Source organism: Carcharhinus amblyrhynchos, chromosome 8, assembly GCF_965287045.1.
Source record: "Carcharhinus amblyrhynchos chromosome 8, sCarAmb.v2.hapA, whole genome shotgun sequence".
NCBI lineage: Eukaryota > Metazoa > Chordata > Chondrichthyes > Carcharhiniformes > Carcharhinidae > Carcharhinus > Carcharhinus amblyrhynchos.
Genome location: NC_137331.1, coordinates 65461465 through 65485602, shown reverse-complemented (window position 1 = coordinate 65485602; position 24138 = coordinate 65461465). Strand labels below are relative to the sequence as shown.

At 38.7% G+C, this 24138-nt stretch overlaps 1 protein-coding gene across 1 annotated transcript in view; it reads right to left on the bottom strand.

The window, feature by feature from the left end:
- Positions 1-340: 340 nt before the first annotated feature.
- The window catches only part of LOC145346374 (kinesin-like protein KIF20A), a 46897-nt gene continuing 23099 nt past the window's right edge, over positions 341-24138 (bottom strand). The window contains exons 10-17 of the mRNA XM_080193534.1: positions 20839-20985; positions 12589-12754; positions 11988-12179; positions 11112-11251; positions 7427-7586; positions 5384-5570; positions 3359-3441; positions 341-634 (exon numbers count right to left, since the gene is read on the bottom strand). Coding sequence (XP_080049660.1) covers positions 341-634; positions 3359-3441; positions 5384-5570; positions 7427-7586; positions 11112-11251; positions 11988-12179; positions 12589-12754; positions 20839-20985 — 1369 coding nt within the window. The remainder of the gene's footprint in view (positions 635-3358; positions 3442-5383; positions 5571-7426; positions 7587-11111; positions 11252-11987; positions 12180-12588; positions 12755-20838; positions 20986-24138) is intronic.

Below are 24138 nucleotides of genomic sequence, written 5' to 3'. Positions count from 1 at the left end.
ACAAATCATTGCTTGAAATTATGGCCCATGACCAACATCTGATGATTAATTGAAAAAGGTTCATTTGATCTTGCGGCATTCATCTACTAGTAAACATTTCCTCGAATCCATCTTGTTCTCTATAGCCCACTTCTCTATATCCTTATTTTTAAATGCTTTCATGTGTCCTTAACTGACCTTTAAGCCCTTGCTGTAGTAGAGAAATGCTGCATTATTAGCAGTTGCTACAAAATACCAAAATCATGTGCCTGGGATTTATTTTTTTAAAAATCACATTTTATTTGTTTACATTTAAAAACAAGTATAAAAACATAATTAGACTGAATAAGTTGACAATGAATTATTCATTAGTTTTACTTGGTATTGATGGCAGTTTACCAGAAACGATGTTCTTTTTAACTTTCATTCGGGGAGTCAGCTCCCTGGATTTAAACAAACTGTTTTTTGAAGGTGAGCCAACGGTCAGTTTGGAACCAGTTAAGTTTGCAAACAGCCTTTTAGTTGTTAGTGGTGTTTTTTCAGCCCAAGATAGCTTTGTAGAGAGAGCAAGTTCTTCCTGGAGTTTCAGCACCACATTTTGTAGTTGCTGGATTTGGTCAACATGCACTTCTTCAATGTCCTTTAGCATTTTCTCCTTAAAAATGTGAGGACAGCACAAGAGATTTTTTTTTAAATATACAAAATAATTTGTTACCTCAATAGTTTTAGGATAATGCAGAATTCAGACAGTAATCAATTTTCAGACCTGTTGCATAGAATTATTCCTTAAAATAGTTGTTTCAGCTAGTGTTTGATATAAGCAGTGTATATATGTCTGCACTTCACTTACAGACCACAGCTTTTAGAAAAAGCATGCAAGAGATGCACTTACTGAAACATCTTAAGATGGAACAATCTTAAAGAAATGAAAACAAACTATTAAGCCTTAACTCAATGTTATAATGTTGTTCAGAGACAATGCCAACCAAACCATCAATACCCACAGTTGAAATTTACATCTACTATTGAATACACATCTACTAGAGCTACAGAATATCTATATAAAAAATATGCCTTCTATTTTCTGGAAGCTTTTCTCGATCTCAGCAGATAATTCTCAAATACAGTACTCCGTTTTATGCTTATATCCTTGATGTAGCCTGATTTACACTTAATTATTCAAGAAAAAAAAAGGAGGTACTATTGGGGGCAAATTCCTCTTGTCCATAGCAGAGAAAAACCCGATCTGTTCTCTGGAATCACCTACTTCCTGTGCTGAGGAAACAAGTCATCCCAGGAGTGGCATTAGATTTTCCAGGGAAACTTCTAAAATGGTTTTTGTTGCCAGACAAATCCAAGGAAAACGCAGCCAAAAAAAAATCATGAACCCTTTATTGCATTCATTGACTTGACCAAGTACCAAAGCTTTGGACATCCAACAACAATTTCATCATGATAGTGACAATTATGATTGGAAGATCCAGCCCAGAATCAAGCAAGGCTGTGTGATAGCTATAATACCATTTACAATCCACCTGAACAGTGGCAATTTACCTCTGGTGTTTAGATGGAAATCTCGTTAAAAGTCACTTCTGTGCCAACTAAACTGACCACCATAGATAAACATGATCTACAGTTTGCAATTGACTAGAGTGTCATTGCTCACTCTGCACCAGGTTTTCAGCTCATTCAATTGTCAGCACTCTCCATTCCTTGGGGACCATCCCTCTCAAAAACAAGACAAGAAAATCCAGAATCTAATCAGCTGCTCTAGTTCAACTCTAGACAACAACAGAATTTGATAACCTTCACAAGTCAATGAAATCTTTGCATATAGAACAATTGCCATCATCACACTCCAGTGCAGATCTGGATTCTGCATCAGCAACTTATCCACTTTATCCTCCAATTAGTCAAATGCGTGTGCCCTTCTGGAAGCCAATTCCACAAGCATTTGGTCAAAACTCCTGCCAAAAAAAATACTACCAGCTTCTATTTTCCCAGCTCTGAAGGTTCCAGGGGAGACAAAGAAAATGTTCTTAACAGTCTGAAGTACAGCAACATTGAACATTAATGACCAAAAGAAGCTTGCTACCAATTGTTCAGAATAGCAACAGCTTGTCCATCAAGTGAGTCATAAGGCCTTAAATGAAGCAGAGAAGGAAAGAAAAAAGAAAAAGGAAGCAGAGAAGGAAAGAAAAAGGAAGCAGAGAAGGAAAGAAAAAGGAAGCAGAGAAGGAAAGAAAAAGAAAAAAGAAAAAGGAAGCAGAGAAGGAAAGAAAAAGAAAAAAGAAAAAGGAAGCAGAGAAGGAAAGAAAAAGAAAAAAGAAAAAGGAAGCAGAGAAGAAAAGAAAAAGAAAAAGAAGAAGGAAGCAGAGAAGAAAAAGAAAAAGAAAAAGGAAGCAGAGAAGGAAAGAAAAAGAAAAAAGAAAAAGGAAGCAGAGAAGGAAAGAAAAAGAAAAAGAAGAAGGAAGCAGAGAAGAAAAAGAAAAAGAAAAAGGAAGCAGAGAAGGAAAGAAAAAGAAAAAGAAGAAGGAAGCAGAGAAGAAAAAGAAAAAGGAAGCAGAGAAGGAAAGGAAAAGAAAAAGGAAGCAGAGAAGGAAAGAAAAAGGAAGCAGAATCTTGTACTCCAGATGATATTATCTCTTGGAACATCCTGCCTCATGTTTCCAGAGATGGGAATGAAGATTAGGCTTGTTCAGTCAAAAGACCACCCATGGTAAAAATCGCAAGTGAGTACGTTATCCTCAGAGTCAACAAAACCCCATTGTAGCTCACAGCTACTTGGTAGTACAATCCAGTTAGCCCCTTTCTACTGTATCCATAAATAGAGCCAAGGATTTCATATGCTTTCCCAGCTGCATTATTTGTCCTATTATCTTTAAATATTGAGTACATACACTCATGTGCCCGTTTCTACATGAGCTTTAAAATTGTGCCCTTTTACAATAAATTTAATGTTATCATTTTGCCTTTTACCAGTCATTGTCCCCATTGTGTCCCCTGAACTTGTACTGTGAACAATTATTAAAAAGTATACCTGCATTGTTATAGTCCAATTAAGTTTCTTCATCTCTTCACTACTGTCTTGACAATTTTTCTCCACCTTCTGCAGAGCTATACGCATTTCCTTCATTTCCCTCAACAAGGACTTAATCACCTAATGGCATTTTCAAATCAAGAGGTAGAGTTTGTTTTAAATATAAAAGCTTCAGATAAAATATATACATAATCAAAGACCTTGCAATCAGCTAATATATTATTGTGTAGTTATGATTCTTTCCAGAATGTTACTATTACAAATCTTGGCCTTTCATAAAAAGGTCAAAAAAATTTAGCAAATTGAATTGGAAACGTTTGTCACACTCGTTCATAATACCTGATCCTTTTCTTCCAGCAGTTTTGCAGTCTGTTCTTCAGAGACGACTTTATTTCTACACAATTCTTTATATCGGTTTATCTCTGTGGAGAAATGTGTTTTTAAGTTCTTTATTGCAAAATCAATCATTCTTGACTGAAATATCTAATTCTAGATGTATATTAGAGATTTTAAAAGACTAATTGCAAAATGTCTTGGTTGGGGGAGGGGGGGGGGTGGAGGGAAGGAATGATACTCATTCAAGATTAATTTCTTCTCAAAAATGTGCTGAATCTTTAGATTTCTTTAACTCAAGAAGCTGAGTCTGAACATTTTCAATGCTGAGTTCAACAGGTTTCTAAAGCCAGTAGGGGAATTAAGGAATATGGAGACAAGGTCGAAAAGTAGACATGAACATTCGATCAACCGTGCTCTTAAATGGCAGAGCTGAAGGGCTGAATGGCCTACTCTTGTTCCTATTTCTTAGGACTTTATAAATGTTTTAATCACTGAAAATGGTTAGTCTTCATGGACTAACATTCTGAAAGAGTGCATGTTCCTTATAAAAAAAGGAGTTAATGCAAGGACTCTGGTTGTTGCTGCTCCTGGAAAAGACAACAACATTTTACTCGGGAAGGTGATTAAACAGTTTTTTTTAAAAAAGAAAATCAAAAGGCAGAAGCTGGTGGACAGTTCCAAAAAAAAAGGTCACATGGTAGTTTACGGCTTTGAAAAAGTAGGCCAGAACTCTACCACCTTGCCTGCCACAGAATTGGCGCAGGTCCAACAGCTGAAATCTGTTGATCTCAGGCAGGAATTTCCAGTCCTGTCAGAGTGAGGCCGTAAAATCCCACCCTGTATATCTGGAGTTTGTGTTGGAGGAGAAAAGATCAACTGCTTGGGTAAAGAACACACTAGTTTTTCAAGCTCCAGACTCAGCCCCAAACCAAAATGCAAATGGAATTTGTTCCAAAATCTTTGTACATTCTGAAATTGACTGACTGCAAGTTAAATCAGAGTCCACCTGAAAAAAAAAAGCACAAAAATCATAGTTTTGCAGATCAGTGTTGAGAAACTAACCATATAACATGGATGACAATTCAAGGAGTCCACCAGCTATCCTGTTCTGGCACAGAATTCCTTTATGTTGTTTTTATTGGTTTAGTGAATTAATGAATTTATGCAATTCCGTGCTGTGTGTTAATAAGCTTTGTTTTTTTACTTCATTATAACAAACCAGTTATGTTGTTGTTTATTGAAGAAACTTGGATATTCTGAGATTCATCAGTAAAGTACACATTTATCTGAATAGCTAGCTGAAAAAAGCCCCTCACCTTAACGTGCCAAATATTTTGCTCATTCTAAACATGAATGTCTCATGTACTGTTTTTCATGTCCCTAATTTAGTATTAATAACTCCCCCTCTGACAATATGGGGAAATGGTCCATTGAGAACTACTGTATCTTATCCATCCAAGAAACTTTTTTTAAATTCAATTCTCATGTCCTTTAATCATACTTCTATGCTGCATCTGCCACGACCATTCCAGAAAATACCCATGTGTTTTTGAATATATATTATACCTATGGTCCTCCTTTTACCCATATATTCAGCAATCTAGTCAACTAGAACCTTTAACATATCTGTGTTGACCATCTATCTCAAGGACAAGTGTTCAAAATTACCCCTTAGTGAAGTCTGTAGCAGTATATTTGGTGGTTGGTGAACAGTAATTTACAGTACATGGGAATCTTTCAAGATTAGACAAAATGCTACATCAATGAAAGCCTTTAAGTAGTTTATTGATGCAGCTTCCTGGAATATTTCTGCACCCTACGCAAGTACTAAAACAGGTGCCTCAAGTGCAAATCTCTCATTAAGTAGTAAAAATATGCCCAATGCAAAAAGCAAAAAGTAAAAGAACTTATGGAAGGAAAAAAAGTGTGAATCAAGATGTAGCAAATTTGTTCATTAATAAAATTAGGTTTTGTACAACACAACGTATTGCTCTACAAGGTGTTTTAGATCAAGCGTGCATCCTTTACCATTTTCATTTAGCTCAGCTTCTAGCTGAAGACGCTGCAGCTGAGATTCCTTTTCTGATACTTCTTCTTTGAACCATGCCAACTCCTCCAGCAATCCAGTAATAGATCCAGAATTTGCAGCAACAGTGGGTTGTCCTCGGTTTTTACTCAACATGGCTGCCAGCTCCTCCACCGTTGAATCCTGTACCTTGGAAATAAGTGATCTATATAGGCTTCTATTTACAATTATAATGAAGTGTATATGCTAGCACTATCGTGTAGTAGTCTTCACATTAAGAGGTCCAGATGACTAGTATACCTCAAATTTGATATTCAGGGAACACCGTTGGTGCTGTAGAACAGTTGCTCATGTTAAAGATGCTACGAAATACTACAAATCACTTCCTGATATATTAATAGGTCCCGACAAAATAGTCTTTCCACGTGCTTTCCTTTTTGTTCCATGCTCAAAGATTATGAATACTTATCCACTGATCTCCCCCCCCCCAAAAAAAGTGTTCTTAAGGATAGCATAGTGGTTAGCATTGCTGTCTTACAGCGGCAGGGACCTGGGTTTGATACCTGGCTTCGGTCATTGTCTGTGCGGAGTCTGTATGTTCTCCCAGTGTCTGCATAGGTTTCCTATGCTGTCCGAAAAATGTGCTGGTTAGGTGCATTTGCTAAGCAAAATTCTCCATGTACCCAAACAGGCGTTGAGTGTGGTGACTACGGGATTTTCCACAGTAACTTCATTGCAGTGTTAATGCAAACCTACACGTGACACTAATAAATATAAACTTAATTGTAGCATAATCATGGCCATTAAGGAAGACAGCAAGGAGACTGTTCTGCCATTGCATTTTCAATTAAATTCATCACCAGGATGCAGACATTGTTGGCATGGACTCACCCGTTTGGATCTTGTTTTGAACTGATGCTTACTAGCAATTGGTGCTTTTGGAGCAAGCTGCACATTTGCAAGAGTCACCCATGTTTCTGCAGGACTGAAATGACAGACTGCAAGAATAGCAGATTTCCTTCCCTGAAGGCCGAGTGAACCAGTTGGGTTCTATCCAGCAGTTACACAATTTATTTCCAGATATTTTAAACCGAATTAAAATCCTTCAAGCTACCATGGTAAGATTTGAAATTGATTGTTCTAGATCTGCTAACCAGACAACAAATAGTGCTCCTAAACATTGGTACAAATAAGGACATCTAAAATAGTGGAATGGTAAATACATTGACTTCATTTTTTTTTTACACAAAAGGTTCAATAAAGTGATGAGAGAACATGGCCACACTCGGTTTAGTGATAATCTTGATAGTCAAAGAAGAATCATGTTAATAATGACCACAATATGGGTGTTCCTTCCTTTCAAATTTGATATACAAGAGTTAAAAAGCAAGGGAACACATCACTTTGCTTCTTGTATAGGACTGCTCCATTTTAATATTTCTTCTATCCTGAAATAGCAAAATTTATATATTAATGCTTCCAGAATGTAAATCTTCCTCAATTGGATTTGCTTTCACCTTCCAGGTGAAACAACGCCCTAATCTTCTGATTAGGCACTCCTAGAGCCTTCCAACTTGGAGAGAACAACTTCAGATCATAACTATGCACCCATTTTTGGATGGCATCTGTTGGTACTTATTCTGCAACTTCCTTTCTTTTAAAAAGCTGCTCCTTCAGACATATTCTTTTATTTCTTTAATTATCCCATTACACTCCAACAGCAACACACTGACTTTTGTCTTGCACCTTCTCATCATTAATACCTCTTGCCTTCCACCCAATCTCATATATTCTTCCTAATATTCAACCCCACCACCCCCCATTACCCATACTGCCTCTGCAAAACTGACTATTTCTAACCTCTGTGCTGAGAAAGTTACTGACCAGAAACATTAATCCAACAGATAGTACCAGGCCTGCAGTGTATTTTCAACATTTTGCTTTTATACCTTGCACAGTAACTCTACAAGTGAACAGTTTGATTGCAAAAAAACTTCCATCACTCTTTGCTCCTCAAAATACAGTAATGTTGCTTTAAATGTTACCTTGAGTTGCTCAGCAGTGAAATCTTTTTTTGCAAGATATTTATCTTGAACTTCTACCAAAGCACATTTATATGCATGTCGCCGGATTGATTCTTTGTACATATGGAGTTTACTTTCCAATTGTTCTTCATAGATCTCCTTTAACTCTTCAAACCGCTCACTGTAATAGAACATAGAACATTACAGCGCAGTACAGGCCCTTCGGCCCTCGATGTTGCACCGACCAGTGGAACCAATCTAATGACCCTCTAACCTAAACTATTCCAAGGTTATCCATATGCCTATCCACTGACCATTTGAATGCCCTTAAAGTTGGTGAGTCCACAACTGCTGCAGGCAGGGCATTCCACGCCCTTAGTACCCTCTGAGTAAAGAGCCTACCTCTGACATCTGTCCTATAATTATCACCCCTCAATTTAAAGCTATGTGCCCTCATGTTAGCCATCACCATCAGAGGAAAAAGGCTCTAGCTGTCCACCCTATCTAATCTTCAAGGCAGATAAAATGACATGTAAAATTTTATCTGAAAGACTGACAAAGATAGAATTCAGCACAGGAAGGAGAAGAAAATGCAAGGTAATACATCTTGATTGCAAGAATAAGAAGACATGGTACAATTTTAAAAAGAGAGTGTGCAAAGGAAAAAAAAGAGGACACCAAAAATGGGTTCGTGCACATTGAGGTGGCAGGACAGGTAACCAAAAGGTGTAAATTTAGCAAAAAAAAAGTCTTCATACATTTTCATTACAGAAGTTAGAACATTACGGAAAAGCTATACAAAATAGTTCAGCTCCCCATATAGAGTGTATCTATTTTGTTGGAGGGAGACACTTGAAAAAAAACTAAAATGGTTCCTTGCCAGAGGGATTAGTTACATGGAAGCACAGAAGAAGCTGGAGTTCTACTCCTTAAGAGCGCAGAAGGTGAAGACCAAATTTGATGGAGCCATTTGAAAATAAAGGGATTGCATAGACTAAATAAGAGAAACTGTACCCCATAACAAGGCAGCACAGATTTATGGTGATAAAGGAAACAAAATTTAACCTAGATATTTAAAAAGCATTAGTATCTTTAAGGAAAAGGATGGAGACTAATGCTTTGTTTGATATTTATTCATGATTTAAATTCTGGCAATCTCAAAAGTTGCAGAACTTTAAAGCATTTGAGGAGGAAGGTGATAAACCTCAAGAGGACAGACAGGCTGGTGGATAATGCAGAAAAGTGCAAAGTGATGTATAAGTTCATAAGATACAAGAGCAGAAGTAGGCCATTCAGCCCATCAAATCTATTCCGCTATGCGATCATGGCTGATATGCTTCTCATCCCCATTACCAATTAAAAATCTGTTTAACTCTTCAAATTTACTCACTGTCCCAGCATCCACTGCACTTTAGGATAGTGAATTCCATAGATTCACAACACTTTGCGAGAAGTGGTTTCTCCTCAACTCTTAAATTTGCTACCCTTTATCCTAAGGATATGACTTCTTGTTCTAGAATGCCCCACCAGAGGAAGCATCCACTCCACATCTACTTTTTCCATACCTTTTATCATCTTGTATACGCAATTTGATCTCCCCTCATTTCCTCAAATTTCCAGACAGTATAGGCCTACACTGTTCAATCTCTCTTCATACAACAAACCCCTCATTTCTTCAATCAAATCATGAACCTCCTCTGAACTGCCTCCAATGCCAGTACATCTTTCCATAAATATGGGGACCAAAACTGTGCACAATTCTCCCGCACGATGTCTTGTATAGTTGCAACGATACTTCCTTAAACTTATATTCTATTCCTTTATCTATAAATACCAACATTCCATTCGCTTTATTATCTGCTGTACCTGCATGCTAGTTTTCTATAACTCATGAACGAGGACACCCAGATCCCTGTGCACTGGAGCACCCCAAAATCTCTCCCCATTTAGATAACAAGTTGCCTTCCATTTTTTCTGGCCAAATTGCATGATCTCACACTTATCCACATTAAATTCCATCTGCCATATTTTAGCCCACTCTCCTAAGCTATACCCATTTGTAAAGGGTCTTATTTCCTCCTTGCAACTTACTGTCCCACCTATTTTTGTGTCATCTGCAAATTTGGCTATAGAGCCTTCTATCCCTGTATCCAAGCCATTAATATAGATTGTAAATAGCTGGGGCCCAACTATGGCACCCTACTAGTTACTTCTTGCCATCCAGAGAAAAAAAAAACACTTATCCTGACTCTGTCTTTTGTCCATCAGCCAGTCACCTGCCCAAGCTAATAAATTACCCCAATCCCATCAAAAAGTTAACGACACAGGGAGACACACAGCTTGGAGTTTATGAGCACGTATTGAAAGTTGAAAAAGAGAATCTGAACTTGATATAAAGTACAAGTTTATGATTAATCTTTATAAAACACTGCTTTGCCCTCAACTGAGTTCATTTTAGGATGGATGCAAAAGGCTTTATTTAGAAATGGTGCAGATAAAATATCAGGGTTGAGGGATTTCAATAATGTGAATTGACTGGAGAACAAAGAAAAATTGACAGAAGTGTTCAAATCATCAAGGGGCTAGGAGTACAGGGAATCTGGTTCTTGACCCTTCCATTAATAGATGACATTAATATTAAAGAATGGCAAAGAATCAGTATGACACTGGCAGGTTGTTTTTCCTAACTATATCACAGTTAGGATTTGGAATGCACAGAGGTGCTTCTTTGTGGCAATGCAAATTAATTTGTGGACCATGAAGGAAAAAATGCAGGGCTGCAGGGCAAACAATTAGCTGAAGTGTTTTGCTGAGGGCCAGCATGGAAAGGGGCCATATTGTGTTTATTATTTTTCCCCTGAAGCCCTGCAACCTTTCTCTACCCCCACCCCCCACCCCCCTCTTCAGATGAGCACAGCAGTAGCCTCTCTCAGTGCTGTAACTATTTTGTGACTCTAATCAGCTCCAGGACATGAAGTGTGGCATGGAAATAGCTAAAAGCGAGGAATATCTAGAAAATAGTGATCAAAGCAATTGGTGTCCCATTCCTTTCCCCATTAAAAAAAAATTATTTGCCTAGGGAAGCAAATTAAAGGGAAAAAAAACAAATCAGATAAAATGTCAGACAAATGGAACTGATTGCAGGATAGACTAAATATTCCAAGAAAATGCAGCAAAAGCCAACAATCCTGAAATGAAACTTGAACAAGTACAAAATACTGAGATTTTTCTTTTGTTTCAATACCCTTTTATAAAAAAGAGTAGCATGCAATGATTAATCACTTATTTCACAGAAATAGGCAACTACAGGTAGATGTGGACCCATTTACACAAAAGAACCAATTTGTGAAAGATTGAACAGACAAACCAAAGTTCCTTGGAAGAACTTCCTTTAAATCAATAAAAGCTACATAGAAATGGAACATCTATTCACCATCAACAGCACTTCTCAAAATTACAAAAGCAGCCCCATCAATGCATAAAAATGATAAAGGCAGAATACTGCAGAGGCTGGAATCAGAAACAAAAACGGGAAATGCTGGAAAATCTCAGCAGGTTTGACAGCACAAATGCATAAAATGATATTGCTTCAATCTTTGTGGCATTGTCAAACAACAACCAATTAAAATAGCCAATCCTTATATGTTCTTATAAGAATCTTTTTCATGGTTAGTTTTATCCCAACCAATCGGCACATTAGAATTACCTCCACACTTCTTCTGTACGCAGGAGTTGCTGAAACATAGCTTCGCCCATCTCTTTACGAACCCGAATTTCCAAAACCAGTTTATGCTGCTTTTCAGCAATCAGTTTTTGCTTTAGGTTTTTTATCAAGTCCAATAGTTCCTAAGGAATAGAAAAATATGGCATCAAGATGAAGGATCAACATGCAACAGAATCACTAAACTAATGCATTACAGCTTCTAAATAAAATCTAAAAGTAATGCATTCATTTAAAACACTTGAAAAAACATTCCAAATATATGATTAGGCTTATTTATAAATGAAATATTCCTTTACTTCTTTCATTCCACTCCAATCTAGGATTTATTTCCTTTAATAAAATTGCCCCAGTAGAATTTCCTTCAATCGTAGAAAACTTTTTGGTCTGCTATTATTGGTGCTCTTTACCCATCTACACATATTCAAATTTTAAAGTACCAACTACTGAGTGTATCCTCCAGTAACAGCATCCCCCCTTCTTCAGTTTTCACCTTATCTGGTTCTTGCCCTTGATTCGCCCACTTCAATTCTGATGCCTGGTTTAATATGTCTGCTGCAAGTTCAAACTGACTGCACTTCAGAAGTGCTTAACTGGCTGCAAAGTGCATTGGGACACCTTGAAGTTGTAAAGGCATTATGAATACCAGCTTTTGTTTAATTGTTCTGTTTATTCCTTGACTAAATGTTCATTTAATGCTCATTCCCCGCCCCACCCCCCGGCCCCAAGTTGCCCCATTAATGCAGGCAGCATTATTCTGTAATCCTCAATATCCTCCAAATGCTGGATAATTAGAAGTTGATTGCAGTGAGTATAGCTATACAAGCTCAAGTGGAACAGAAAAATATTTAGGAAGATTACATCACGGCCCAAGGTGACAATCTCCAGCTCTTCATTTTCCTGTTCCTCTTCATCTTTGAAGAGTCGATCTTCAGAAAATAAACTTTCAGAAAGTGTTTCACAGAGATCAGTGCATACTGTCATACTGGTGTCAAACCTCTTTGTTGGATCAACAAGTTGCAGGTCTACTTTTGGGTGAATGAACTGAACTATCTGTAAAACCAAAAGGAGGCGTCTATAAATAGATTACAATGACGTATGTAGTAACTAACTTTCACAAAATGATAACTTATGTACTAGAAGTATTTCCAAAGTATCTACAAACTAACCAAAATTGGTAACACAAGTGAAGTGGTATACAAATTTAAGAGTAAAGATTTAAATAGTGTAATGCTGTCAGTGAGTTATGAAACTTGGCTGAATTTACAATTTTTCTGTAAATGAAACACAGATGAGTAAATATTGAATACTTCACTAATTTATATAAACAGGGCAATTGGCATGCATTTGAACTGAAATGTCATGTATGTGTTTGTAGCTTTTGCTTTCATGTCCAAACATTTCATCCTTTTAAAATGCAGAATAACGTTTTCAAAGACAAAAGGAACGCATGACACCTTACCTGCTTAGCAATTGCTGAAAATTTCAGTACATGGAGAGTCTCATCATACATGGAAGCACACTGGTTTATATTAATAATCATACAAGCTTTGCCTTTGCCACAAAAGAAAGCTTGAAAGAGTCGCGTCAGCTTGCTCTCTCGGAAAGGGACAACAATGGATTTCAGTCTAGTGGCAAAGAAGGACAGTTTTTTTTTATAAAAAAAGTACACAGATGGAGATTTCAGAAGTCAAGTATAGTTTAGAGATTTTTCCACAGGTACAAGTTTACTACCTTTTAAAATCCAATTTTGGGATTCAGAAAGTCTTTCACTAGGGAAAAAAAATAATCATTTGGGAAGTATGCATTTTTTTATGTGCAACTCTTAGTTAGTCATACTATGTTTCATTTAGATGGTTAATGTCACAACATTGTTTCAGAATTTGGAAAATATATCACATCATTCCTTTGACATTGTCTCTTTTGCCAAAGACAAATTTCGACCTGCAACATGGAGAACATAGCAAGGTTAATTTTTAAATTATACAATATATATATATAGCTTATTTCACCTATTTAACCCAATTTTGTAAATAACAGACAACTTCCTTCCACCATTTGGAAAAGGTTCAAGTGCTATTGTATTTATAGGCTTTCTGCACATGACACTGCAGCAAGCAAAACGAAAAAAGTCACCAGCTGTGCGTGTCACACAAGTACAATTAAAACATCTTACACATCAGGTTTAAGATGCTGTCCCACATGGGACTGCTTGTAAGATGTAGAATCATAGGTTAATATAACATAGGAGAAACAATTCAGCCCAGAGCTACACAAACCCTTTGAAAGAGCCACCGAAGTCAGTCCCACTCACCTGTTATTTGGAAAAGAGCCCTGTAAATATTTCCAATTCTAGAGCTTATCCAATTTTCTTTCAAATGTCATTACTGAGTCTGCTTCCAGCACCCTTACAGGCAGTGCAAGTCAGATCATAAACACTGCAAACTTGTTCACTTTGCCTGTTTATCCACTCCAAAGAGGTATGGGTTAGGTTGATTGGCCATGCTAAATTGCCCTCAGGTGTCAGGGGAATTAGCAGGACAAATACAGCGGTTACAGGGATAGGGCTTGGGTGGGATTGCTGTTGCTGCAGGCTTGATGGGCTAAATGGCCTCCTCCTGCACTGTAGGGATTCTATGGTTCTATGCTTTGCATCTTCTGGTTAAACCACCATTGGAAGTGGTTTCCCTTTTCAAAAGATTTCAGGATTGTGAACATCTATCAAATCTTCCCAGACCTTCTGTCTACGCAAGGATCAGCAACTTCTCTAGTTTACCCCACAAAAAAAAACAGAAAGTCTTTCATCCTCAGTATATTCATAGTAAAGCTTTACAGCATCTTCCAGGGACTTCCTAGTATGTGGGTCACATATGATAGTGGAAGCAACTTTTTTTTTTGCTTTTGCACTTTGTGGGCAGAATTTAACTGTGGCATGCCATTCCCACAGCAGAACAGAAAATGAGTGCTATGCCCACTCTTGCTGATTCCCAACTAAAACTAAAGTGCCAGCAGCATGCAATCACATTATAGAGGAAATCATGATATGTGGGAAATACAGACACCATCCTGGATGCCTCTAACTTTATTAATCTTCACTTACTGCTTTATCACCCACACAATGTGCCTAGGAAAGCAAGCCTTTCCCATCTCCTTCCATAACCCCCTCCCAGCCACTCACCAACCTGACTTGGAATTACCACATTCCTTCACTAACACTAGTTCAAAATCCTGGAATTCCCTCCCAAACAGCACTGTAGGGGTACCTATACCAGGACTGCAGCAGTTCAGGAAGGCAGCTCACCACCAGCTGGGACCCACATCCCATTAACGAATAAAAGAGAAAACGCCAATGCAAACAGTTATTGCCTAGCTTGTGTTGCAAAGTTCAAGGAAGACCACTGACCTCAACAGCATGCAGCCAGCTGCTGTTCATTACAAGGTGCCACAAGATTCTCAGGTCATAAAAGGTTAGGCACAATTTAAGTTTTATGCTAATGAGCATTCATTGCAAGTACATGAATTACAAATAGGAAGCTGTCCCAGAATGGCAGGAGACCTGACATAACCACGAATGCTTGAATCTCAACCCACCTTCAAAAAAAATTAAGTGCTAGTTCTGGTTTAATTCAGTCACCTTGCATGCTACATTTCCTGTTCTTACAGGCTCCATAAAATCTACTCTCCCTGCTTTGTCAATAAGGCCTTGGATTTCATACATTTCCGATCATATTTTGGCTTCAAACTGTTGAAGCTTCATTCTTACAGCTGTGTCACTGGTGGAATGGTACATTTTGCATCCAGATCTTACTGCAGTCATATACTGAGTAACATTCCCACAGATTTCTTTATGAATAATATAATATCCCTTAAAATATATTTGCCTGTCAAATTTTCTAAAAAAAAGTCAGCTTTAAGCTGACACTTTTTTCTAAATTTATACTTTTCTTAAAGTATGTGTTCACATAATTGTCAGGTGTTCCAAATTTGAGCATTAGTTGCCCCAAGTGAGCTGACATGCTGTCCAGAAAAAGATATGCTATTCCATTTGGACATGAGCTTGATAACACTAATGTGACACTTGTTGGCAAGTGTCGTTATCTCACTTGTTAGTGAACATTGTAGAAAAGCAGAAAAGATGATCAAAGTGTAGGTTGAATATGCACTCAGACAAAAATCAGTTAGCATACCAGAAGGAACAGAAGTATGATTTTTAGAAACTCTGCTGGTTTCTACTGCTGCTTTGCTGTTCCATCCAACAGCACTGCAAGCAACTTCATGGCTGCGTTGAGGTGCAGATCAGAATGACAATAGGCACAGTTTGGGGTTTTTCATCTTGGCATATTGTGGTGTGTTCTCTTGACTGTTTGGATGCATAATTCTGTAAACCCAAGTCCCTTGGGTAATTTGGTGATGTTGTACCCATTCTGTTCAGCAAATCCTTCAATTCTCTGGAGGTAAACTCTGTTCTATTGTCATGTCTTTTTCAGAGAACAGAACTGTAGTTCTCAACTTTTTGCTAAAGAGAATAAAATCAGTTCCCTCAGATCTGGGTGGTAATTCAGTAGCTATTGTCTCCTTTTTCTGTAATTCAGGCATACATTGTGTGTATACACCATTCTTCTGATGTCTTTGTAATGCCCAAATTTGGAACACCTGACAATTATGTGAACACATACTTTAAGAAAAGTATAAATTTAGAAAAAAGTGTCAGCTTAAAGCTGATTTTTTTTTAGAAAATTTGACAGAGGCAAATATATTTTAAGGGATATTATATTATTCATAAAGAAATCCATGGGAATGTTACTCAGTATATGACTGCAGTAAGATCTGGATGCAAAATGTACCATTCCACCAGCGACACAGCTGTAAGAATGCAGCTGAGCTGGCACTGCTCTATCCTCATGTGGCCTTCACATATAGTCTGGAGGAATTCTTCCTGTGTTGGGAGATGATGATCTGCTGGTTAGGTTCAGAATAATCATCCTGGATCTGCATAGCAGATCATCATATTCTAGTGAGGTGTCATCACTTGATGTACTGCTGGCTATGTTTACTGTATCTCATCAAGCCTGCACATCCTGAGACCGTTTCTGGAACTCTGTCTTACTTGCTCCAATTTGACTATTTTTCAGTGGTGTTACTTTCAGCAATTGAAGTGGGTAATGTGTCAGGACCATTTCCATTCCTGACTGCATTTCAGGGCAAAATTGAAACCGAAGCTTCAAAGGAGTAAACTCGGTAATGTTGCTCGAGTTTCAGATTTTTCTTGTAGACCTGCTCCAGTGGATGGATGGTGATCACTCCCCAATATGAACTTACTCCTATAGAGATGCATAGAGTAAGATAAAGTCACCATAGTCCCAGATGCTCATTGGCTGTGACTGGTAGCAATTGAACCCAAGGGAAATACATTGTTTATTGCAATGCATAGTAATTCCAAATCCCTTGGACCACTACACTCTGAAAAATAATCAGACTATCGCCCAGCTTTCTGCTCCCTTAACCAACAGTCACTGCCCCTTTAATTGTAAGGGTTGCAATTCTGCTAACAAGTCTATCGCATGGTTTGTGACAAATGCCAGAAGTCCACATATGCACCAATTCTACTACTCTTATCAAATGCCTTTGTTACTTGGTCAGTTTAGTTAACTGTAACTTCGTCTTTTAACAAATCCATGCAGACTTTTATTAAACATCTTTTTAATATACTAATTAATTTAGATATTAGACTGTGAAAGGTAATCACTTTTTTGAACAACAGTAATTTGCAATCCACCAGTGTTCTGGCATTGTTCCTGCATGATGTGGGTATGCCAGCGTTGGACTGGCGTAAACACAGTAAAAAGTCTGACAACACCAGGTTTTAGTCCAACCTATTTATTTGATAATATACTCACTAGCTTTCGGGGTTACCCCCTTCGTCAGGTGAATGGAGAGTTCTGGCCTCAGACAGAGCATATAAAGCACAGACAGTTTAGAGATTACTGATTAAAATGCGAATCCTTACACCTAACTGCTGTTCAAGACCTGAAGTGGCTGATAATGTGAGTGGAAGGAGCACTGATCACAGTTTAAAGAGATGTGTATTGTCTCCAGACAGTACAGTAAGTGAGGTTTTGCAAACCCAGGCAAGTCATGGGGGTTACAGATAGTGCGACATGAACCCAAGATCCCTTGGGTTCATGTCGCACTATCTGTAACCCCCATGACTTGCCTGGGTTTGCAAAACCTCACTTACTGTACTGTCTGGAGACAATACACATCTCTTTAAACTGTGATCAGTGCTCCTTCCACTCACATTATCAGCCACTTCAGGTCTAGAACAGCAGTTAGGTGTAAGGATTCGCATTTTAATCAGTAATCTCTAAACTGTCTGTGCTTTATATGCTCTGTCTGAGGCCAGAACTCTCCATTCACCTGACGAAGGGGGTAACCCCGAAAGCTAGTGAGTATATTATCAAATAAATAGGTTGGACTAAAACCTGGTGTTGTCAGACTTTTTACATTGTTCCTGCATCCAAGGAGGTTTGGAAGATTGTAGCCAAAGTTATTGCAGTTTCCATTCCTACATCTCTCAGCAACCCATGATACATCCAGACCTGGTGGCTTTTCTACCTTTAGAGCATTGACTACTTTTTTTTTTGGGGGGGGGGGGGCGGGGGTGGGAAAGAGGGGGCAAAAAAAAGTGCTGCTTCTGTTAGTTTCTCCAATTCAATTTCTCTAATATATTGTTGTACTGCAGTAACCACAGGTATAAAATGTTCATTTAGTACCCTTACTATAGTGACCACAAATGGTAATATCTCGGCCATGCCCTGCACCCCCACAATAATAACCACTTTGCTTTATGATCAGTCCCAGCATTATATTATTTGTTATCCGTGCATCCAAAAGACAGACAGGAAATGCTGGAAATACCGAACAAGACAAGTAACATCTATGAAGGGAAAAAACAGCAAGATCAAAGCAAATTGCTTCAGAAGTTGGAATCCAAAAGAAATAAACAGAAAACGCTGGAATATCTTAGCAGGTTTGACAGCATTTGTGAAGAGAGAATAGGGCCAATGTTTTGAGTCAGCATGCCCTTTGTCAGAGCTAAAGGCAAAGAAAATAGAATAAGATTTATATTGTTATGAAGGTTGGGGCGGGGGGGTGGAAGGGGTGGAGGGAAGGCTGTTGGATGGAGATCAACAAAGAGGAAATATAAAAAGACAAAAAGAAAATGCAAATGGTGGAGATCATGGCAAAGAATGGTGCCGAGTGTGGTACAACAGAACTGATAGAACAAAGGGAAGCAGAATATCAAAGGACAACCTGAAATAGGTAACAGATGGTCCTGGTGGAGCAAGGTCAACAATGGTAACAAACAATGGAAAGCCGGATTTAAGAAAAAAAAGACTGATGGAAATGGGCTCAAGGCGGAGGAGAGAGTTCATATCGCTGCAAGGTGCCTAAAATCGAAGATCAGGTGCTATTCCTCCAGTTTGTGTTTGGCTTTACTGGAACGTAGCCACATGCCTGTCATTGGCTTGTTGCAATGAAATCAGGATGGTGTGTTAAAATAGCAAGCAATAGGGAGGCTCGAGTCCTGCTTGCAGTTGGATTGAAAGTGGTGTTCTGCAAAAAGGTCATCCATTCTGAGTTTTATCACTCCAATGTAGAGTAGACTACATTGATCTATTGCATTCGCTGCCCAGATTAAAGAACGTGCACATGAAGCACTCCTTCAACTGAAATGAGTGTTTAGGCCTTGGATGACAAACAGGGGAGTAAAAAAAGACAGGCGTTTCACCATCTGCAATTGCAAGGTACCAATTAGCAGGGGTTGAGGTACTGGGGATGATGGAGGAATAGACCAGGGTATCCAGGAGGGAACGGTCTCTGCTGAATGCTGACAAGGGGAAGATGCGTTTGGTGCAGACTTCATGAAGGAGCTGATGGAAATGGCAGAGGACGTGGAGGCTGGTGGGGTGAAAAGGCGAGGACAAGGGGACCCTACCCTGGTTCTGGGAAAGAGGGTGGGGGGGGGGGGGGGGGGGGTAGAGTAGTGGCGTGGGAGATGGGTCAGACACAGTTGAGAGTCCTGTCAACCACAGGTGGGTGTGAAACCACAATTAAAAAGATGTCAGCAGCTCCATTTTGGAAAATGGCATCATCAGAACAAAATGTAAATGGAGGCAAAGGAACTGAGAGTGGAACGGTACAGGACGTGGGGTGTAAGAACGGTAGGAGTTAGTGAGCTTGTAACGGATAGTCTATCAGCAGAACTGGAGCTAGAGGGGAGTGTCTGATGAACCATGTGAAAGTGGTAGATGGGTGGAAATTGGAATCAAAATTGATAAATATTTCCTTTTATTTGGAGGAAATGAGACAAATTGTTCAGTGAGAACACAAGTTCAGCCAGAGGGAATCAGAGGGATTGCACATGTGGATTTTGGGAAGGAGGTAGAAACAGGCTAAGGTTGGAAACTCAGCCTCAGAGGTAGAGGTCAGTATGCCAGACAACAATAGCATCACCCTTGTTGGCAGACAGGTTTGATAACAAAGTCAGGGTCTGACCCAAGAGAAGAGTGAAAAGATCAAGAACAGGCTGGAGAATACAAGGAGTGTGAAAGGATCTGTTAAATAGGGGAAAAAATCTCCTGCCTAAAGTAGTGAGCATAGAGACAAAAAAGGTAGCAGAAAAGTTCAGCACCGCGTTGAGGCTGAAGTTCGTTGAGGTGGGGGCATAAAGGGGTTAAACAGTCCTTTGCACATTCAGCCTCAGAGGATATGGTAAATATACAGCAAGGGGTTTTTTTTTGGTGGGGAGTGGCGGGGGGGGGCAGTGGTGGTTCCTGGATGAGCATTGGTATCAATGAGCTGTTAGAGCTAGTGTTCCTTAACACCTGGAAAAGGAAAACAAATTGTTAAAGGCATTACATGAAACAAAGAATGAAATGATCATTGAAGTAATTGTGGAGAAAATCAATGGCTGGATCTCAGTTTGTGGAAAAGCATTCAAGACAAAGAAGTACTGAAATGAGAGTCAGAAAACCTAGAAATGGATCTTTAATGAAAAGAGCTGAGGGAAAGCATTGCTTGAAAAGAAGACTTCAAAGCATGTTTTGAGAGGAGAGTTTGGAAATATTTGAGAAACACACGGGAGGACTGATCGCGTTGTATCTGCCACATGGTTTCAGAGTTGGGTGCTCTTGGACCACAGTTAGCCCACTGGGTTACAGGGAGTGTGGGTTTTCCAAAAACCTTTTAGCACAAGGTATATTTTGTAACCTGTATTCATTTGTGAAGTGGAAATGAAATAGTATTTTATTATAGTCAAACTTTAAGTTTAATAATTTTTTGTCGTTAAAAGGCCAATTGGCAGTCCTGAGATTCTCTTCATCTTAAAGTAGTAGTAGTAATAATGGTCTTTTGAGTCAGGGTTTCATTCTGGGATCTTCCCTTCCAGTAGTTATCAATTGGGATCATAACATCCGTACCTTTCCTTCTTGAAGGCTTCTCATTCAAGATTTAGGAAATAAGATAAATTGAACTAGTTTTTCAAAAAGTATTTTTTAAAATGTTAAAATGGGGCAAATAAATGAATTTATATTAAAATGACTTGTACAAAAAAGGTCAAAAGCAAGTTGCTAAAAAATGTTTCTTGGAACGCAAGTTGCTTAAATATTCAGGTTGCCCTACAAGTTTTCTAATTTATTCCCATACTTACTTATTCTGCTGCTTCTGCCTGAGTGCAGAAATACATTTGCCGAGGATGAGGAGAGAAGTATTAATGTTTCCTGCTTCCTTCAGTCGATCGCCAAAAGATTGTGCTTTGTCACAACGCTCTGACCCAGCCAAATCACACAAGGAAAGCCTATGTTCAATAAAAATAGAACCTTTAATCATTGGCAGAAGTTAATTTTCCCAATTTTCAAAATTATGAATCCATTTTGCTGTATGCCAGCCACAGCTCAGAATCAAGACTCTTGCCCCAAAGCAAGCAGCTGATGGCGTCAGGCCCCAGCCTGCTGCACAAATCTCAGGCAAAAAACTTTAGTGCAGCACTATTGGAGTTACCACTATCTGGATGGAGACAATAAGTGGACAGGGGAGCAGGGCACTATTTAAATTGGTGTCAAAATATCCAGTGGTTTGATTTTGAAGGAATAAGGCAGTGCTTACCTTATCCTGGTCAATATTTATCCTTCAAACACCACCATAAACAGATATTGATTATTACACGCTTGATTAGTTTTCAGAAATATTTTTGTTTTTTTCTGAAAATTGCATCATCTGTTGGGTTCATTTAAGGCCGCCATACTGATACACCAGCAGAGGGAGCCTCTAAAGGAGAGAACAATCGGGTGCAGTTCCGATTCTGAATGCAGCCTACGGAATCTTAATAGCAATCAAGAGGGTGATTATTAGGAAACATTACTTTCAGGTCTGAAAACTTTTGGGAACAGTCTGCTTTCTGCAGACAGCATTTTAGTTGGAGATTTTAGGAACAATGGTTTATGTTATACAAAAAAAGTTGAAGCATTCTAGCTTGAGAACAGCAAATAAAAGGCTTACACAGTATGCACACACCTTGTAAAATAATATCAAATCTATGATCATTACTGAAAGGATTCTGGGTCATGCATTGCATTGATTAATATGCATCAATGCCCAACCACATTTTGAAATGCATTCCAAGCCAGCATCTATATTCCCACATTAAAACGCCACAAATCATTTTTTTGCCCATGGCAAGTTTTGCAGTCACAGGCAACAAAAATTAAGACCTTACTTCTCCATTACAGAAGTGAAGAATTGGAAGATTTTTTGAGACACTTTAGATATTTTCATCTTGTCCATTATGGCTCAGCAAAAGAAACACTAAAAATTTCATGCCAAGAAAACAGCAGTTTTTGAAACAAGAAAGAAAATTGACCTATAGCTGCACCCAACAGAAACCAAGTGTGACATTGAAATTAAAACATGAACTATGCCAAAAAGAGAGAAAGACAAAGGCAGAGTTGGCAAGATTACTGTTGAGTCCATCAATACTAATCACCACACAAGTTCAAATCTTACAAATTCTGTTCATGGAGACCATCTGCAAAAGCAACAACAGCTGTCACAAGCTTATAACTTCCTTGAATTTTCTTTCATGGGATCATTTAAGTCTAGCATTTATTACCCATCCCTAACTAACCACAAGATAGCAATAAGCCACCTGAAACCACTGCAGTACAGAGGGATTCCAGGATTTTTGAACTAGCAACAGTGAAGGAACAGTAATAATAGTTCCAAGTCAGGAAGGTGTGTGACTTGGAGGGGAACTTGCAGGTGGTGGCATTGCCATGCATCTGCTGCCCTCACCCTTCTAGGTGTTAGAAGTCACATTTTAGACAGTACTGTAAAAGAGCCTTTGCGAATTGCTGCAGTGCATCTTGTAGGTGGATTGGTATACCTTGCTACCACTGCATCAGTGATGGAGGAAGTGAATGCTTAAAGTGGTGAATTGAGTGCTATATAAGCAGATTGCTTGTTGGAGCTGCACTCATCCAGGCAAGTGGAGAGGATTCTATGACACTCTTGACTTGTGCCTTCTAGATTGTTGACAGGTTTTGTAGTGAGCAACTTGCCTGTTAACTCCATGATTCCGAGCCCCTGACCTGCTCTTGTAGAGATAGTATTTACGAGGCTAGTCCTGTTCAGTTTATGGTCTATGGTAACCCTCAGGATGTCGATAGTGGGGGATTCAGTGACAGTAATGCCATTGAATGTCAAGGAGAGATTGTTAGATTACTCATGTCCAAATCATGTTTCCGTTGTGGATAAGCATTGAAACAATGGTCAGAGCATCCTGCTCATGGAAAACCCAAACCATTTTGCTAACCAACTAAACTATGTTGCCAACCAACTAATGGGGGAGGCAACAGCACACTGATATTGTCACTGAACCAGAGACCCAAGATAATGCTTTCAGGTTCAAATCACAAATGGTGAAACTTGAATTTAATAATAAATCTGAAATTAAAAAGTCTAATGATGACCTTGAAGCCATTGTCGATTGTTGTAAAAACCCAACTGGGTTCACTAATGGGGAACAGCATCTGCCACGGCCTACATGTGACTCCAGACCCACGGCAATGCAGTTGACTCTTAAATACTCTAATGGCCTATTAGGGATGGGCAATAAATGCTGGTTCAGTGAGACCCACATCCTCTGAATGAATAGAAGGCCAACACCATCAGAATGCTACTTGCATTCCCTCACTCTTTTGCTGTAGTATCACATTTGAGAAGCACTTGACCCCAAATATAATTTTGCACTCTTCTGGACACAGCAACTAGCTGTGTGAGATGGTGACCGTAAGCTGTTAAGACATAGATACAGGAGACAAAAACATTTGGGTTGTCCCAACATGAATTTCTCTTAAAAAAAAGTGACTGACCACTGAAAGTTCAGTACTGTATTTTCCACACACCAACAGATCTGCACAAAATTGTGGTTACATCATGATTCCTTCCCAATGCATACCAACAAATCCTTGAAATGTTTAGTGATTGCTTCACTGGCATCAGAAAACTGAAGAAGAGTGACATACACAAATGCCCCCAGTCAAGCATCAATGATAACAAATACCATTTCATGTCAGTAAACAAGTACCTACTTAATTGGAGGATAAGCCAACTCTTGAGTCCCATCCATACAAAAAAAACCATCTTGTCTTTATACAAGAAAAAGCATTAGACACTGACATTCAAATGATAACGTGAATGGTGAACTAAACTTGATCTCAATGGAGTTTACCATCAAATTGAACTTGAATAATTAGGGTATCTTTACAGTAGTCTCTACACAGGTCAGACATTTTCAATACAAGAGGCTCAACTTGAGTCAAGGAGTATCACCTGATTCAAGGAAAAATAAAGCCAAATGCTGCAGATCCAACAAAGCATGCTGGTATTCTGGAGTCTGCTAGAATTCATGATGTACTGTAGCCACTTCATTCCTGACCTTGTCAGATCATAT